The sequence below is a fragment of the Ipomoea nil genome, unplaced genomic scaffold (genome assembly GCF_001879475.1).
Source record: "Ipomoea nil cultivar Tokyo-kokei standard unplaced genomic scaffold, Asagao_1.1 scaffold0688, whole genome shotgun sequence".
NCBI lineage: Eukaryota > Viridiplantae > Streptophyta > Magnoliopsida > Solanales > Convolvulaceae > Ipomoea > Ipomoea nil.
Window position 1 is genome coordinate 4,615,023 of NW_017617116.1, and position 19,291 is coordinate 4,634,313.

The window sequence follows — 19,291 nt, forward strand, 5'->3', positions numbered from 1 at the left end:
AATCAATTAGATCTTTAAACTTTTAAAAGTTGTAATTAAACACATAAACATGTTATTTTGGAGTATTGAAGTCCAAAAATCGGTTGGTGACCTGTGATTGTAGGTCATTAGAGTTCCGACCAATTCTGACAAGCCTTCGATCGATTTCTGGCAACAAAAAACCAGCGACCATTCGGTCGTCGGTCGGTCTACCTTCTCCAACCGTCGAAGAAGGCGACCAGTTGGTCTCCTTCTCCAAATGCGATCGGCGATCGTTCAGCCGCAGGTGTTTTGTTGTTGAAAATTGGTTGGAGGCTTGTCCGAGTTGATCGGAACCATAATGACCTGCAATCACATGTCACCAACCAGTTGGCTTCAATGCTAAAAAATACGGAGTAACATGTTTATAGATTTAATTGTAATTTTTGAAATTTTAATGGCCTAATTGATTTTTTGAGTAAAGTTCAGAAGCCTATTTGATTTTTTTTTTTTTTTTCAAAATAAAAATAAAGTGTACATTTAGGATTCATCACTTTCTTATTATTTCAAAAAGTATATGTTTGGTGGAACACTAATAAGATATTTCTTATTATTTCAAAAAGTATATGTTGGATAGAACACTAATAAGTGGTTAAAAGTCAACTACAAAGTTAAAGCTATTAAAGGATGCCAACAAACAAAGTTACGGTAGACGCGTAGAATATTTTTTATTCTCCTCCCAGTGGCATTTAACTTCTGTTGGTTGACATTATTGAGCGAGTAAAAGATTTGTTTTCCTGACATTGTGTTTGCTGGGAGTAAAGATTATGTAATTTCTGTTCTCTTCACCTTCACACGTAGAAGAGAATAAAATAAAAGCCTTCTGTCAATAATAAAAGCCCTCCGTTGAGCCTTACAAGCGACAACATTCTTCAAGTCGGAACTCAAAAGCTAGCTGCTTATAATAACCTATAGAATCGGAAAGTAAAATTTCAAAACACATTTTATATATTCGTAATAGTTATGATGATTTAACACCAATAGTATATAACCGTTTAGCAAGAAACGAATAACAAATGGGACAAATGGCAACTCTACCCCACCCCAGAAACTAAAATCACAAAAGGAAAAATTCAAAAAAAAAAAAAAAAAGAAAAAGAAAAAGAAAGAGAAAATTTAAACACATGGCCTGTCCATTAGGCAACATATTGGGGCAAAGGATTAAGCTAAATAGTCGGCATCGGCATCGGCATCAGCAACAATATGAATTTAAGCTTGAGGTTTGTCCCACTTGAGAGGCTTCACCACTTCCCATGTGAAGTCAGGGTCATCCCTACCGAAATGGCCATAAGCAGCGGTCTTCAAGAACCTGCTGTTGCCACCCCTCTTGAGGTCAAGGTTGATGGCGATCATACCAGGCCTGAAATCAAAGCTCTCCTTCACAATCTTGAGGATTTCCTTGTCGGGAATCTTTCCGGTTCCATAGGTATCTACGAAGACGGACAATGGTTCAGGCACACCAATGGCGTATGACACCTGCACTATGCACCTACGAGCAAGCTCGCTGGCAACAATGCTCTTGGCAGCTTGCCTCACCACATAAGCTCCACTTCTGTCCACCTTGGTAGGGTCTTTCCCTGAGAAAGCACCGCCTCCGTGAGCACCCCATCCACCGTATGTGTCAATAATGATCTTGCGGCCAGTGAGCCCAGCATCACCATGAGGTCCACCAATGACAAATCGGCCTGATGGGTTGAGGTGAAAGATGGTCTTCTCATCAAGGTACTTCTCGGGAATCACAGGCTTGATGACATGCTCCTTGAGATCACGAGCAATTTCATCATTGGTGACAGTCTCGTCGTGCTGAGTAGAGATCAGAACAGTGTGTACGCGGATAGGAACCATGGCACCATTGTCATTGTAGTACTCAACAGTGACCTGAGTTTTACCATCAGGTCTGAGCCAAGCGCAAGTCCCATCCTTCCGGACCTCGGTGAGGCGAGCTCCAAGCTTGGTTGCAAGGACATGGCTGAGGGGCATCAATTCAGGGGTCTCATCGGTGGCATATCCAAACATGTGGCCCTGGTCACCAGCACCAATATCCTCAGGTCGCTTTGTAAGATGACCATGGACACCCTGGGCAATATCAGGACTCTGCTGCTCAATGTTAACAAGGACCTTGCAGTTGTCGGCATCCAAACCAACATCATCAGACACAAATCCAATTGCACGGCAAGTGTCCCGCACAATTTTCTCATAATCTATTTCCGCCTTGGTTGTGATCTCTCCAAAAACCATCACCATGTTAGTCTTGGTGCAAGTTTCACAAGCAACCTTGCTCTCAGGATCCTGAGCAAGGCAAGCATCTAGCACAGCATCAGAGACCTGGTCGCAGAGCTTGTCAGGGTGTCCCTCATTAACAGACTCGGATGTGAACAAGAAGGTTTCCATATCTTCCGAGCTGCAGATAAGATCACAAATCAAAACACAATTCCAACAACAGATCAGAAACTTTCATCAACCCTAAAGCAAAACGGTTCACAATCCAATTTCCTAACACTAACAGGCGCTGATATGCTCTAAAAAACACACACATCATAACAGAATATATATTCAAGTTCGTCAAAATGGAGCAGAACACAATCCAAGTAAATAAGACAGTAAAATTCAGTCTCCTAACACTAACATGCGCTGACATGCTCTGAAAAACACATCATAATTCATAACAGAACATATACTCAGTTTCGTCAAATGGACAGCAAGTATCACGCTACTCAGATTAATTAAACGAGATTCAACTCAGATTCATGGACTGCAAGTATCACGCTAAACAAAACCGACAAAACGGACGCATACATTCGCAGATAAACTCCAAATCGCAGATCTAGCTGAAGACAAGCACGACAACTACAGATCTACACCGCCTATAACTTCAATGACAAACAAAACTCAACACACATCGCAGATCTAAACAAACAACATCAATAAATAAAAAAAAAAAAAAAACTATCAACTATAAGGAAACTAAAATTCTAACTCAGCAGCAGTTCCGATGCAATCTCACTCAGATCTGAACTATTAACGACAAAGCAAATGCACCGACACTAATTACGCGTATGTACATAGAGAGAGTAGAGAGAGGGAACTTACAGAGAGAGGATTGGAGTGCAGGGAATATGGTGTAGAGGAGGTATTGGAGGCGATGGGCAAGGAGAAATGAGATACAGAGGGGGTTTATATAGGGAAAGGGAGGATCCCTTTATGACATGATTCGGGCTATATTCATCTGAGAGAGTAGTAGTTGAGATTCCACGTCTACGGCCGACACTCCATTTCGGTAACTCCTTTTTTCAACCGCGTCCTTGGATAAGTCAAATCGATTTCGCGTTTACCAACCTGGCAACCTAACATCATCTTCCACTCTTATTATTTACGTAGTAATTATATAATAATAATAATAATATACTAATATAATATAATAATAATAATAATAATAATAATGCTAAGTAGTAGGTGGGAACAAAATTTGATGTGATATCACCCATTAGTCCTAAGCCAACTTCCTGTATATAGGTTATTGATAAGAAATTGTTTCTTTAAGATGTTAGCGCATCCTCAATAGTAGGTTATTGATAAGAAATTGTTTCTTTAAGATGTTAGCGCATCCTCAATAGTAGGTTATTGATAAGAAATTGTTTCTTTAAGATGTTAGCGCATCCTCAATAGTAGGTTATTGATAAGAAATTGTTTCTTTAAGATGTTAGCGCATCCTCAATAGTGTGAAGATTTTGGAAAAATTTTACAGTGTGTTTAGAAAAGAAAAAATGGGAGGGGAGAAAAAAAAAACAAAAACAAAATCTGAAAATAAAAAAGACTTACAGGCGCAACTCTCCTTCTCTCTTGTGGGATCCACTCACCAGCAAAGTCTTATTTTTGCTGGAGCAACTCTCTCCCCCTCTCTCTCTCTCTCTCTTCCCCCTCTTTCTTCCACCTCGTCCCAACTTTCTTAAAATTTGGCCCAAAATCATCCTTTTTGGGATGCTCTTAGGGAAACATATTTTATTCCGTACATATTATTTTGAAGTGGATGCAAGTTTGCTTTGTTACCCAAAGGTGTTAGGAGTGGAGTCTTGAGAGATTAAGATTTAGGAGGAAAATTTTAAAAGGTTCTATAACATCACTTTTAAATAATAATTTATTATTAATATTTATAAATTTATTAATATAATATAATTATAGAAATGACTAAATGAGTGATGTGGGGCGTTCCACATTGCCCATTTGCAATTTGCAAAGAAATGGAGCATGAGGTTGTCCTATAAAAGGGGAGCCTCATACTCACATTTTGGGAGTTACGCAAGCCCACTCCCATATTTGGGAGGTATAATTCACTCTCCTTGGTATACATTCTTCCAAAAGGCTGAACCCCAACCATAAAGGCCCCCTACACCCCGGTCCGATAGAGCGGTGGGAGGTTGTACTTTCCTTGGTATATATTTAATACCTAATGGCATTTACTCCATATTATTAGTACTAGCTTTTTCTATATTTCTATATACGGTACATACGTAAAATTAAATGTTTAATATTAGTATTTAATATTAAAATTATAATTATATTAAAATAGTTTTAAAAATAATATTATATAATTATTTTTTTAAAAGTAATAATTATAAAATTCATATTATATTAAAAAAGTATAGTTGATATTTTGGGCAATAATTATGACATTATTAATAACTAGTATTTGCGCCCGTGCGATGCACGGAATAGATTTGTTGTAATATATTACGAATATTTGGATTGATATATAATTATTTAAATTAGAGCATCAAATATTATATAGTGCAATTGAATATGTGATTTGAATCATTTATGTGTTTTGATGTTATCATTGCTTGAATTTGAGCAAATAATTGCTCAAATTAATAGATAATTTGTAGATGTACGCATGCGGTGCTGCAATTTTGAAAATTATATTTATCATCATTTAGTATTTTTTTTATAAATTAGGAAAATGTGCTCGTTCTCCAGCCACTAATTTATATGGAAAAATTGCTATCTTAATTCATTTGTATATATGGAAGATATATTTTTTTTGTCTAGATATATAGGAATTTTGTCATTTAAAAAAATATATATAATATCAACTATTGTATTTACACATTATTGAAATCTCTTTGTAGACGAATTGGTAGTAGCAACACAATCTCGTCCATCTTCGTCTAGAGCTAACACCTTTAGTCCATCTGGATGGGTGACTCTTGTGAAAATATATAATGGTAGAATATTAGTCAGTGATCCTTTTATATTTTCAGTCAATTAGTAATATCATATTCATTTTCAGTCAATTATTCTTTTTTATTTTCAGTCAATTAGTCAATTAGAATATTAGATGAAGTGATATTTTTACCTAATTTTCGTTCCATTTTTAATTGATGATGTATAATATTTTTATTGAAATATTTTCGTTATATTTTTAATTTACCTTTATATTGTTTAAAATATGCATTTACTATTGATGATGTAGAATATTATTATTGAAATATTTTCATCTAATTTTTAATTTTTGTTTCATTTTTAATTAAAATACAATGATATGCCAGTTTCTTTTTTCATTTTAGTCAATTAATCAATTACTCAATTAGAAGTATTATTGTTACCAAATAAGCTTTATTAATTTTTTACTAATTAATTAATATTCATATTAATATGGGCGGAAATGTTGAAAAGGAGGATTTTACTTTTATTAATAGTATAGATAGATTAATTTCATTTTGAAATCATTGGTTCACATATTTGAATTATTTTTTTTCTTAATTATTCGCATTGTAAACATAAATGATATTGCAATAATTAATTTATGATATTTATCAAGTTGTATCTTTTTTAAAATATAAAATTTTCACATGTTTATGTGTTAAAAAAATTTTAAAATTATTTTTATTTTTAAAATTTTTTTCCAGCAACACAAACACTCCCTTAGTCTCCCATCAAAAACTGATAAAGAAAAATCATTTTATTAAGGAAATTAAAACTAATTAAATTAAATCTAATCATGCTATATTTATTTGTAACTGTATATTAATTTCATTTTAAAATCATTGATTCACATATTTGAATTATTTATTTTTTCTTTAATTATTCTCATTGTAAACATAAATGATATTGCAATAATTAATTTATGATATTTATCAAATTGTATCTTTTTTTAAAATATTAAATTTTCTCATGTTTAGGGGTTAAATAATATTTTAAAATTATTTTTTATTAGTAATTATTTTTATTTTTAAAAGATGTTCCAGCAACCCAAACACTCCCTTAGTCACCCATAAAAAATTGATAAAGAAAAAAATCATTTCATTAAGAAAATTAAATCTAATCATGCTATACCAGGACTATGTGGTCTAATGGTACCCGGGTTGGACTTCCATTTGGAAGGTTGTAAGTTCAAGCACTGAGGCATTATTAGCTCTTTGTGTTTCAGTAGGTTGAGAAAGTATATGAACAGATACTACAATGTAATAGAGCTAGTAGCATTCATGCTATATTTATTTGTAACTGTATATTAATTTCATTTTGAAATCATTGGTTCACATATTTGAATTACTTTTTTTTCTTTAATTAATTATTATAAACAGAAATGATATTGTACTAATTAATTTATGATATTTATCAAATTGTTCCCAAAAAAAAAATTATAAGATCTGCACATGTTATGAGGGGTAAAAAATATTTTAAAATTATTTTTTATTAGTAAGTATTTTTATTTTTAAAATATTTTCCAGCAACTCACACCGTCTCCCTTCAAAAAGTGATAAAGAAAAGTCATTTCATTAATAAAATTAAAACTAATTAAAGTATATCTAATCATACTATATTTATTTGAAACTATATATTAATTTCATTTTGAAATCATTGGTTCACATATTTAAATTATTTATTTTTTTCTTTAATTACTATAAACAGAAATGATATTGTACTAATTAATTTTTTATATTTATCAAATTGTATTTTTTAAAAATATAGTGTTTTACCCGTGCGTTCCACGAATTGTTTTTGTTATTATGAATTTAAAACAAAAAATATTAAAAAAAAATGAAAAGATGTTAAAATGTACAATATAATAATATAATTGTACTATTATATATTTGGTCAAATATCTATTTTCATAACATACAAAATTAAAATTAAAATCTTGTATGTATAATATAATCTCTAATCATTTACATATTTAGATAAATATATAGAAAAAATTCACATAATTAAGTTGATTTATTTCTAATTATATTTCATATATTATAATTCTAAAGATATGAATAATAAATTAATAACTAAGAGAATTGTACTTAGACTTCAATAAAAAAAATGTAAATTCCAAATTTTGAATGAATAAATTTAAACCCTAATTCAATGCATTTCCTTATATGATTGTATAATTTATTGTATATACACATAATATTTATTAATATGTATATATGAAAGTTCTATAATATAATTTCATTAATTATAATTTATAATTAAAAAATTACATTTAAAAATTTAAAAAGTAACATTTAAATTTTGTATGATTATTATAATGCATAAGTGTATGTATGTATATTTTAAAAATTAAAAATATTCATGTTTTGTTAATTTTATAATTTCATTTCTTTAATTATAATTCATATTTTATTAATTGTAATTTAATGGAATTGCCACAAATATTTCTATGGAAGAAATCTTATATTTCTCAATTTCATTAATTATATTAATTATAATATTTGTTCTAATCTCTTCCAATATTTAAATACATTACCATAATAATTACACAAAAGAATGAAAGGAAAATTATCAGAATAGTTACCTTTAATAAAAATAAGAAAATTATATTAAAAATTAATTATATATTAAGATAAGTATAATTTATTTCATGCCAATAATATTATACATTAAGTATAAAAAAAAATATATATGTATATAAATTACCATAATAATTACATCAAAAAAGGTAACGATACATAATTATTAATATTATACATTAAGTGTGTGTGTACTTTTAATTTTATATTGATTACTATAGTCTATGTATATACTTTAAGAAAATATTCATTATTAAAAAAGAATATAATTTTAAAAAATAAATTATTAATTAAATTACCTAATATAATTGTTTTACTAATTGATTCTATGCTACTATGTATAATTCATATATTTGAAAACTTTTTAAAGCTAGATACCTATTAATTGCTTTAATAATTAATATAATTGTTAGTCAAATCAATATCCAATAGTACTAAAAGTATTATTTCAAAATTTTATACATAAGATATAAAATTATTAAACCGAAATAATTAAAAATAATGTGTCCATATTACAAAAGATTTTATAATAGTAATTTTTATTGCCTAATAGAATTTTTCAATTATTAAATATTATTTATGATAATTATTGTATGACATTTAAATTATTAGGTAGAATTTTTATAATTAAAGTATAATATTATTAAATCAAAATTATTAAAAATAATGTATCCATGATATAAAATAAATTATACTTGTCTTAATAATCAATTTTTTTAATGCTACTAACTCTATTACATTGAATTAATATAAATTTATAATAATCATTTATTAATATAAATTTACAATTATAAATTTGTATAAGGAAAACATAGAAACTTCTAGGAATAAATAAATAAATACATAAATAAAATCTCTCTATTTCATTTTTCTCTTTTGTCACTGTCACATTCCCACTCTCTTTAGAAAAAGACAAAGTAGGATGAGAAATGGCATCTATCTACAACGTCCTCACCCCTCAATTTGATTTAGCTGTTGCTTGATTGGTGTTTTGCCCAACGAACCACGTAAACTCTTAACGCTGCTTATTAAAAAAAAATATAGAAACTTGAATGACATGTACAAATTTCAAAGTCAACATACTAACTCTAAGTTTCATAAAATATTACAAAATTATCAAAATCACTGTCATTATCATCCTCGATCGCATCTCTGCGCTCTTCCATAAAAACTAAACCATTAGGGTTCTGTTACCAAGCATCTTCCTCCTCAATTTCCTTTTGCTGAAGCAAAGCCTCCTTAAGTATCTTAAAGCTCATACCAGACGATATAAACTGCAAAACATATTGAAGTACGGGGGAATATAGTTAGAAAAAGGTAGAAAATTAATAAAAAGAAAGAAATGATGAGATGGAGAACTAAAAAAATGCTTTGAATTTTATTTTGGTTTTTAGTGTATTCTTATCATGCTTCCCTTTGTATCTGTTTACATATAAAGAGAATCCGTCCCTCTTCAAACTTTATCCACTTGATGAGCAAGGAACTCTATTACTTCCCGATCAATCTTTATAGATCCGTATCTTCTCCACAAAAACAAACAAACAAACAAACAAACAAAAATATATCAACATTTTGTCTTAGGAACCACTTTTCTTATTTAAAAATCGGAAAATACAAAGAAAAAAAAAAACCAAAAAGAAAGAAAGAAAAATGAATCTAAGATAATGAAAACCTCACCTGTGCAAATCACGTATCAACCTCAACTGTGGAAGATCATAGGATAATTAGCAAAAGTCAATAAAATAATTAAGTTTAGTTGGGATTGTAGGTGAAGTTGATGGATTGTATATGATCATGTAAGGTGTATTTATACACAATAAATAAGATCAAAAGAACTTAGTATTGAAATTATAAAATGGTAAGAGATTTGAAGAAAGGTAAAAACTTTTAATTTCACACGGCATTCCATATACATATACTACACAGTAATTAGCACAGCATTCCATATGTACATATACTACACACTAATTAGCTTAATTAACAATAATCACCTTAATTACTACCTATTATATGAGTAACCTATACGTTAAGTACACTGTTCTAACCATCATTTCCCCTAATTATTTAATTAATAATATATTACTAATATAATTATTATTCCTAATGTATTTATTTGGAATTGTGTGTACCCAAGCTCAATACAATAAAATGGGTTAGGAAGATATCAGGTCAAACTTGTAGCTTAAAGAATATAATATAAATTAGGCAAAATAATTTATTTATTTAAGGTAGAAAATACTAATTTGTATTTATAGGTAGAAAATATTAATTCAAAAGGAAAGGATAAAAATTTATTTATTTAAGGTAATAACATTATTATTATTATTATTATTATTATTATTATTATTATTATTATTATTATTATTATTATTATTATTATTATTATTATTATTATATTACATAAATACCCCTAAGTTTTGGGGGGAAAATTTGGCTAAGAGGATTTTAGTTTTATATATATATATATATAGATGGTTAAAATAAGAAATTTAGATATGGAAAATGATCAAATATAATTATGGTAGTATTTAGGATATAGTAACTGAAGTTTAATCGTGTAAGGATAATTTTTGTCCGATAAATATTGATAGAACAATATTTGCAGTGCAATGTACAACTTAATAAGTATAGAAATACAAACATAAATCAGAGTACTTATATGAATTCACCCACGCTTATAAAATTTATATTTCTGAAATCAATCAAATATTGAAATACAATTTTAAGAGTGTTTCTTTTTATAAACCAAATAATGGAATTATTTGCTATTCTTCAAAAATTCATTTCATGAACAAAATTAAAGGAATTAAATGCATAATAATATGATAAAAAGAAAGAGCTTACAATTTTGTCGAATTCATATACCACGCAATACTCACTAGGATACAAATCAAGGTTGGCGAGAAACATGCTTTGAGTATACGTTTGAAACAAGTGGATATATAAAAATATACTATATTAAAAGCAAGCTGTCATTATCTGTTTTTTTTATGGCAATATTGAAATGCTAATTTAATTAATTAATGATATTAAAAAGTAAAATACTATTACGAAAGAAAAAAAACTTGGAAAAATATTTTCGTTTTGACTCTTCCTTTTATAAAGAATGGTCAGTAGTCAGATACAGCGGTTGGTAGGTCAAAACTGTCAGCCTTGCCATGAAAATAACAAGCTAGTAACCATATTTTTACTTGAGTTAAGTTTGATATATATGCAGCAGGAAAACGATTGAGATTTTGATTTTGTGTGGCTGGGATTTATTGTTTTGTATTTGATTTATTTTATCACGTGCCAAATAAATTAGAATTAATTTTACTTCAATTTTTGAAAATCAATTATTATTATTTTAATACTATCGACTCTATTACAAAGTAGTATCTGTTATATACTTTCACAGAGGTGCCATCATCATCATCATCATCATCATCATCATCATCATCATCATCATCATCATCATCATCGGTATTTTTTGACTTATATATAGATAGTGTAGACTTAGCCCCTCAATAATTTGATATGTAGCTTATAGTACAGTGCACAAATTTTTTAAAGTGACATCTTTAGTTGCTTATAAATAGATTGTGTTAGTGTATAATAATAAAAAATTGTTGAAGACCTTATTTTGCAAAGTTAATTTTGTTATTTAAACATCAATCTCGCTTTTACATATATTATCATTACTCCATTTATGTCATTTTTAGCTCAACAAATGTTAAAATTTATCTCGTGTGATATGGTAAAAAGATACCAATAATGTTATCCAAAATATGTGGTCCCTTAAGTAAAAAATGAGAGGGTCAAGTAAAAAGATGCATAGAAGGGAGGTGTTAGTATAAATGTGAATGTTATGACCGCAATGTTAAGCTCCTAATGGAATAATGCCTATGAAGAATAAAAATATTTTGAATCGCTTGGAGCTCTTAAAAAATATAATGTATATTTTTTTTGAATATATTATTACATTGTAGTATCTGTATTTGTTTGTTTATATTAGCTATTTTTAAGTTACAAATGAGATTATTACACGTGTCATCATCAATGCTCGTACCTTTCACAATCCACACTAACATCCAATCAACATAAAATTCATTGAGCACAACCAATTCTAACATCACCTTAGTCATTGGACATATGGACGTATGTGGCTGAGCCACCAAATCAGCTACTCGATTATCTTTATGACCAACTGAGCTGCTCATGCGGGCTCCACCATCAGTATTCATGATCGTATGTTTATATTCGAACTGTTGAAAGGAACTGCCATAACCTAACAACAAATGTTGTCGGATTTGATTTGGTAATGGTTGTTGCCTGATGGTTCGCTCATTTATGAATTATTATGTGGCATGTGAGATTGTTACGACATCTATTTCTCTTATATATATGCGACCAAATACTTGCTTTCGTACTTATGAATTTGTTACTCGATCTGATCTGTAATTTAAGATATACATGCATACCAACTACTTGCCTGTTGTATGTATTGATTAGTTATACACATTTTAAGCAATAAAATATATGTACGTAGTAAATATATGAATGATATTCTATAGTAACTATATTAAATTTAATATAGTACTTAATTAGGTAAATTATTTTATTTTGCCAAATAATGCACCCAATGTCGTCCAAGGTAGGTAGCATCATCTCCAATCCAAAACACCAAAAATATATAAATTAAATGTCACATCAAAAACAATATTCTTACACCAACTTTTATTCATCTCCAACCCATCACATCAAATTTTTACACTAAAATAATTTGCATTTACTTCCCACATTTGGTCTCCAATTATTAATTTTGTTACATTAAGTGCACAGGTATGCTTTTCTTTCCAAAAGGTTGAACCCCAACCTTAAGGGTCCCCCACACTCCGACTTGTTAGAGCATTTGGGAGGATGTAAATCATGATAACTCAACTGAACATGAACTACAGAAGTTAGACATTTGCTTACTGCGCACAATGCAAGGAGCCCCCTCATTTTGAGAGATTGCTCCCAAACTGCTGCTGGTGAGACTCGATCCCTGGTCACACACAAGTATGTTTTTGTTGTCACATTTGGTTGTGCTGACTAAATCTCCAGCAATCACTTACCAAAAATATAATTTTTTCCAATATAATTTTTCTCACATATATATGAGGTTGTTATAATGATAATTTTTTAGTAATAGTATGATGTATCTAAATTTGAATATATCATTTTTTGTTCTTTGTAATAACTTTATTAGAAAAAAATTATATTTTCTGACGAGTAATTGGAAATTTGATTGGTATCACCAAATATCAAATTAAAAGATAGGAGGAAAAATGAAAAAAGATGCAATGGTCAATAATAATTGAAATAATATTATAAAATAATTAAATGACACGATATAAAATGAAATAAAAGTTAGTAAGACGTGACACCCCTTGAATCCTTTGATTGATTTGGAAATATTTGTTTGGCACTTTGGCACGTTATTGGTGAATTGGCTTGGAGAAGCTTCATTATTTAATTTGTGATTTAATTATTTTTTAATTTCACGGTGGCTAGTGTCGGTGCGGGTCACGTCGCTTTTACCCGGATTTCCTGCACGGCCCTATATCTTGAGAAATTTTGCAATTTTAATTGATTATTTGTTGATGACTTGATTGCAATTAACATTTAAATTGTTTTTATTTATACGAATAAGGGTTAAATAAATTATTAAATTATATGTAAAATTATAGTTGTGTTATTCCAATCTAAAATCATGTAATTAAACTAAAAGTTATAAACTCTTTTGATTCTAGTTAATGAGGTGGTTATTTTCAAAAAAAAAAAGTTAATGAGGTGGTTATTAAGTTATTTCATTAAAAAAAATTAATTTTAAATATTTTAATAATATAAAATAAAATAAAATATTTTTTTGAAAATAATGAATAACCCAACCCCTCCCCCGCCTTTGCTCGAGGTGGGGGGAGGGAGGTTTTGGGTTTGTTTTTTGTTTTTGTTTTTTTTTTTTGTTTTTTTTTTCTTTTAAATTTTATTTTAGTTGAAATTATTAAATTAAGTTTAAAATTAATTTTTAATGGAAAATAATTGTCACGTCAATATGAAACATGATAGCAGGTCACCTCGATTTAATTGTATAATTTTAAATTGTTTAGAAGCTTAATTGAAATTTTTTTAAATTAAATGACCTAATTGTAATTGTACGTATAATTGGATGATTTATTTAAATCTTAATTTCTTTTTATTTCTAAATTAATTAGAATTGAAAATATTACATCAATTGTAAAAAATGAAGTAAAAGTAATTGTTGTCGTGCAATCTAATTATCAGCTTAGACTTTTAGTTGAAATAGAACACATACTTCAATTTGGTATCAGAGTCATGCGAAATGTTAAAAAAAAAAAAAAAACTAATAATTGGCTTGTACACGTGAGAGGATGTGTTGTGCAATCCAATTATCAACTCGAGATCAAAGTTCAGTACAACTCCTTATTTTATTGCCACATGCATGCGATTCTTTATTTCATTTTCAGCTGCCGAAAAATTAAAGAAAAACTTGTACATGCAAGTAAAAAGCATTGTTTTATGGCAAAATTTTGTGTGAAATCATCTTACGTATCTTTGTCTGTAAGACGAATCAGGTTAAGATGAAATGTAATACTTATACTAGCATAAATAAAATGTTTATTACTTATATGAACAAATGTAATACATTTACATTTTGATGTAAAAGTATTATATTTTCTTTTATAAGTGCAACATTATTTATAAAGAAAAATATGATAGTTTTGATAGAAAAAAAAAAGTCATACTTTTACATCAAAATATAGAAGTATTATATTTTCCTTATAAGCAATAAATATTTTATTTCTGATTTAGTATTACATTTGCATATTGATCCGTCCGATCCCGTCTTCTCTCACATAAGGATCTGTGAGACGGTCCCACACAAATGTGACATTTATTTTATTATATATTGATAGGCTCCTAAAAATGCTAACATTACGCTATATTTCATGGCAGATTATATCACAATTATTTTAGACAATATTAATTAGATTGTAATATAATACTTTTAGGTGACAATGCAAGAAAATCCACGTACAGTGTCACAATTTAAGCGTGTGTATCAAATAAATTTCACACAAATTTCATTCACATATAGTGTTACTATTTAAGAATGTGTATCAAATAAATTCGATTTATATGGTCAATATTGAAGAGGTGTAGTCTCCCCGCGCACTCTGACTTCAGCTTCTATTGTGCATTTGTCCTTGCACGATGACCAAAAGCCCGCCGATTTCGTCTTGAAATACTCCTTGGTTATCAACTTTGGCCATTCACAAAAAGTATTTTTGGGGCTGGAGAGGTCGAACCACCGACTTCCTGCAACAATTCAATATGTGTTTCATTTCAATTTAAAATTTAAATAGAAACCATAAAATTTATTATATATACCATACGTACCTTTGACAATCCAATTTTTATGGTGACGACGGTCGATTAGACGCAATGTGAACTCTGCATATATGCGAGAAGGAGTTGGCTCTTTGTGTTCACCACCCAGAGCTAGATGTAAAGACAAGGACACGTGGGTGCCCTTGCCGTCCTTCCCGTTTGGATATACCCGCATCTTCCTGTATGTATATATGTTGTAATAATTGATTAACATTGTGTCGATTTATATCGGGTATAACCATGGTTGAAAAAATCGCTAGGCGTCCTGGGGACCGCCTAGAGTGCCTAGGCGGGTGCCTAGAGCGATTAATCGACACCTAGAGCGTCTAGACGGACGCTTAGGTGGCTGACCGCCTAGCGTTTAGGCGCTGATTAATCGACGCCTAGATCCGATTTTTGTAACACTGGGTATAACTCAAAAAGTTTTGAATAGGAAATATATACCATTGTTGGAATATGGGGGAATCGTGGTAGGGCTTCTCGGGAACAAAAAAATTGAAGATTGTCCAAATATACTTAGTAGGATCAGGGTCTTTATCATTGACAAACACTCTCCTTTATAGAATCTCAACTCTTTATGCACATAAACCTCTGCACCAAACACGCATACATCGTCCACCACATATCCATACGAAGGATCATTGAACGTTCCGACAGGGATGACTCTGTCGAATCCCCATTCCGTCCTCGTCTCACGAAACCGCCTCCCTTTTTCTTGCACATCTGCATGCCGCCATCAAAATTGAAGCTTATTAGTTCCTGCAAATTATTAGCAATTTCTGACAAAGCTGTGGTGTACACGGAACAAATTTCACTTTATGAACATAACTGATAAAAAAACAACAATAAGGTAAATCAACCTTCATAGCTGACCAGAGGATCACAATGAAGTAAATAATTAAGCTGTTAAACTAGATTAGGTTACTCATAACTAACTAAAAGGAAGTAAGTCAGCCGATAAACCAGCTTAGCTCAGAGGACTACAAAGAAGTAAATAAGCTGACCTACTAAAATTAAGAAAGTCAATATTCTGCTCTCGGCTCTCGCTATAAATAAACTTGTAATTATTATCAAATTCACAACCTGACTAACTTGATTAAGGCCCTGTTTGGTAAAATGGCTGTTAGCTGATAGCTGTTAGTTGTTAGCTGATTGTGTTAATTAGAGGATACAAATAGTTAATAACATTAGCTGATTGTAGAAAAGTGTTTGGTAAATTAGTTGTTAGCTGATAGCTGTTTGGTATAATTTCTTTTCTCAAAAAGCTAATTAAAAAAGTTGCTTAGAGTAGCATTTTGAATTTTAGCCTTTTGAAGTTGCAAAAAGCTAATTAACCAAATCATCAAATAAGCCAAAATTGGCCCATAAGCCATTTTTTTACCAAACAGGGCCTAAGTCTGTCCCAAATTATAAGACATATATGCATCAACCTCGAATGAGCAAATAGGTATCGTTGTTTGGATGAAGCAAGAAGAGGCGGAACACGGCGTAGATTTCCCAGCCGGGTTGGAAACCTCTGGTATCCGCCATTGCTAGGTGCATAGATATGTGGTCTGTAACATCATTCCGTTTGTTCCCATTTGGGTAAAAAATCAACTTCCTGCAAATTAAAGTGCAAACACAAACCGGGGTGTAAGCGAGTCAAACTATTCAAACCCGACAAATTAATTAACACTACCGACCATTTGTAGCCTCCGGCTTCGAACTGAGCTGAAGTGCACTTGTTCACGTTGTATTCTGTAAGTAAAGACACGGATTGAATCTTGAATATGAAGTGACTGGGCGCCACGTCTGTAGTTGACAATGAAACCCCTAAACATATGACATGTCAGCAAACATTATATATCTATCTGCAAAATTATAATTAAGAACATGTGTGGGTTACCATCTTCCCTGACGAATGTGGCCATGGGAGGACAATTAAGGAAATTGTTGGTGGTATATAAACAGCTAGCGTAGTGGGTGCGATTTGAAGATTTGATTTGATTTGATATGTTAGAAAGTTTGATTAATGTGCATGGAATAATGGATGGATATATAGATGAGATGAGATGAAAAGGTACTGGAGATAAGATCAGAGTAAAGAATGATTCTTGACGTAATATAAAGTAATGATCCATTTCCATTCCTTTTTGAGAAATAGGGATGTAGTATCGCACAGATTCTGTGCTTGTCTCGCTCACAATTAACAATGCTAGCTTGACGCCAACCTTCCGGCTCCTATCCGATAAATAATTGAGGAAGCTAAGCTAAACGTTGGCTTGGGAAGAATTGGAGAATATCCGTTCGTGCCAGTCTATAGGGAGCAAAATCGGGTTGCAGATGCATTAATTAGCCATCTCTAGAGATTTCCAGCTGCATGACGCTTGGACTACCCTTAGAACGTGTTCCACTATTAGTGAAGAGGCCTCAACCAATTTTGACTTATTTGACTACTATTAACTGTCTCATGATTAAACAATCAATATGAGTGTTTGATTAATTAGCTTTTTAATTGTAACAACTTATTGCTCCAAAATGCTAAAATTCAATAAGCCACTCATAGCTTTTTCGATATGTTGTTTGAAAGAGTCATTTTGTATGTAATCAGCTTAGCAAATTTACCAAACACTTTTCTACCATTAATTAATGATATCAACTAACTCAATCACCTAACAGTCATTTACCAAACACTCCCATTATGTTAAACTATTGAGACATGTAATAATTAAATTAAATTAGGCAAAATTGGATTTTTCACAAGTATTACACTTTTACTCATATATAAGTAATTTTTCAACATTTAAATATTACATTTTGATTTAAGAGAATGTTTGGTAGTTAGGAAAGTTCAAACTTTTCTTGAGAATTTAAAATGGGGTCACACTTGTGTGAGACCGTCTCACAGATCCTTATATGTGAAACGGGTCAGGTCAATGTGCAAATGCAATACTTATAATAGTAAATGTAATATTAAATTAAGAATAAAATATTTGCTACTTATTAGGAAACACATAATAATTTTGAAAACAAATGTAATACTTTTATATATTGATGTAAAAGTATGTATTACTTTTTTCATCACAAATATTATATTTTCCCTTATATAATGTTGCACTTATAAAACAAAATTTAATACTTTTACATCAAAGTGCATGTAAAAGTACATTACATTTTCTCATATAACTAATAAACATTTTATTCTTCCAAAAGGCTGAACCCCAACCCTAAGGGCCACCCACACCCCGACCCGACAGAGCATTTGGGAGGATAAGTATTTTATTATTGATTTAGTATTACATTTGCTAGTATAAGTATTACATTATATTTCATCTTGACCCGACCCGTCTCACGGATAAGAATTCGTGAGACGGTCTTACATAAGTTTTTGCTTTTAAAATGTAGGAAGAATGCGAAGGAAGGTCTTAGGTAACAAATATGGTTAAATCTCAACCATTGATCTAGTTCAAATCAATAATCCAGAATGAAGAATTTTTTTTTAAAAAAAATGTAATAGCATTATGGTAATTTTGTGTAAGCAAGTTCAGATGGTCTTTATCTTCGAGTGCACATTTTTCCTTCTTCGAGTGCATATTTTCCCCTTCTCCGAGTCCATATGTTTCGTCTTAGTGCATATTTTCTCTCTTTGAGTGAACATCTTTGTGCCTTTGAGTGCATAATTTTGACCTTTGAGTGCACATTTATGTGTCTTTAAAGTGCAAATTTTGGTGTCTTCAAGTACATAATTATGAGTAAATGTTTATTATATCTTTCAATAACATATATAACTAAATTTCTAATAAAATTTGTGAGATTTACAAACGATTTGTAAGAATAATTGTTTCAATAACACTTATGTTGAATAACTCTCCTTTTTAGTACCATAATGGCTTCTATGCATATCTTTGTACCTTCGAGTGCACATTTCAAGTGCATAATTATGGGCACATGCTTATTATATTTTTTGTATTTTTTTTCAATAATGTATAACTAAATTTATAATGAAATTTGTAAGATGTTGAATAACTCTCATTTTTGGTACCATAATTGTTTCAATTGAACATTTGTGTGTGCATGTG

General features: G+C 30.3%; 2 protein-coding genes and 1 long non-coding RNA gene across 3 annotated transcripts; 1 reads left to right on the plus strand and 2 right to left on the minus strand.

Moving 5' to 3' along the window:
• Positions 1-943: 943 nt before the first annotated feature.
• On the minus strand, positions 944-3,216 carry LOC109175945 (S-adenosylmethionine synthase 2). Its single transcript, XM_019325330.1, has 2 exons — positions 3,109-3,216; positions 944-2,419 (listed from the first exon to the last, which is right to left on the minus strand). Exon 2 carries the CDS (start codon positions 2,407-2,409, stop codon positions 1,228-1,230), a length of 1,182 nt encoding a protein of 393 aa, XP_019180875.1. The 5' UTR covers positions 2,410-2,419; positions 3,109-3,216; the 3' UTR covers positions 944-1,227.
• Positions 2,404-2,684, plus strand: LOC109175946. Its single transcript, XR_002053333.1, has 2 exons — positions 2,404-2,494; positions 2,595-2,684. It is a non-coding gene; the product is annotated as an uncharacterized LOC109175946 (long non-coding RNA).
• Positions 3,217-15,328: 12,112 nt separating the features above from the next.
• On the minus strand, positions 15,329-17,214 carry LOC109175516 (ubiquitin carboxyl-terminal hydrolase 13-like). Its single transcript, XM_019324783.1, has 5 exons — positions 17,119-17,214; positions 16,916-17,045; positions 16,664-16,833; positions 15,678-15,956; positions 15,329-15,412 (listed from the first exon to the last, which is right to left on the minus strand). Exons 1-5 carry the CDS (start codon positions 17,141-17,143, stop codon positions 15,345-15,347), a joined length of 672 nt encoding a protein of 223 aa, XP_019180328.1. The 5' UTR covers positions 17,144-17,214; the 3' UTR covers positions 15,329-15,344.
• Positions 17,215-19,291: the final 2,077 nt, after the last annotated feature.

Coding starts and splice junctions, on each gene's coding strand:
- LOC109175945 (XM_019325330.1), bottom strand. CDS start 2,409: ATGGAAACCTTCTTGTTCACATCCGAGTCTGTTAATGAGGGACACCCT.
- LOC109175516 (XM_019324783.1), bottom strand. CDS start 17,143: ATGGCCACATTCGTCAGGGAAGATG. Junction 17,046..17,118: donor CACATTCGTCAGGGAAGATG/GTAACCCACACA, acceptor TCATATGTTTAG/GGGTTTCATTGTCAACTACA. Junction 15,957..16,663: donor TACCTATTTGCTCATTCGAG/GTTGATGCATAT, acceptor GGCGGCATGCAG/ATGTGCAAGAAAAAGGGAGG.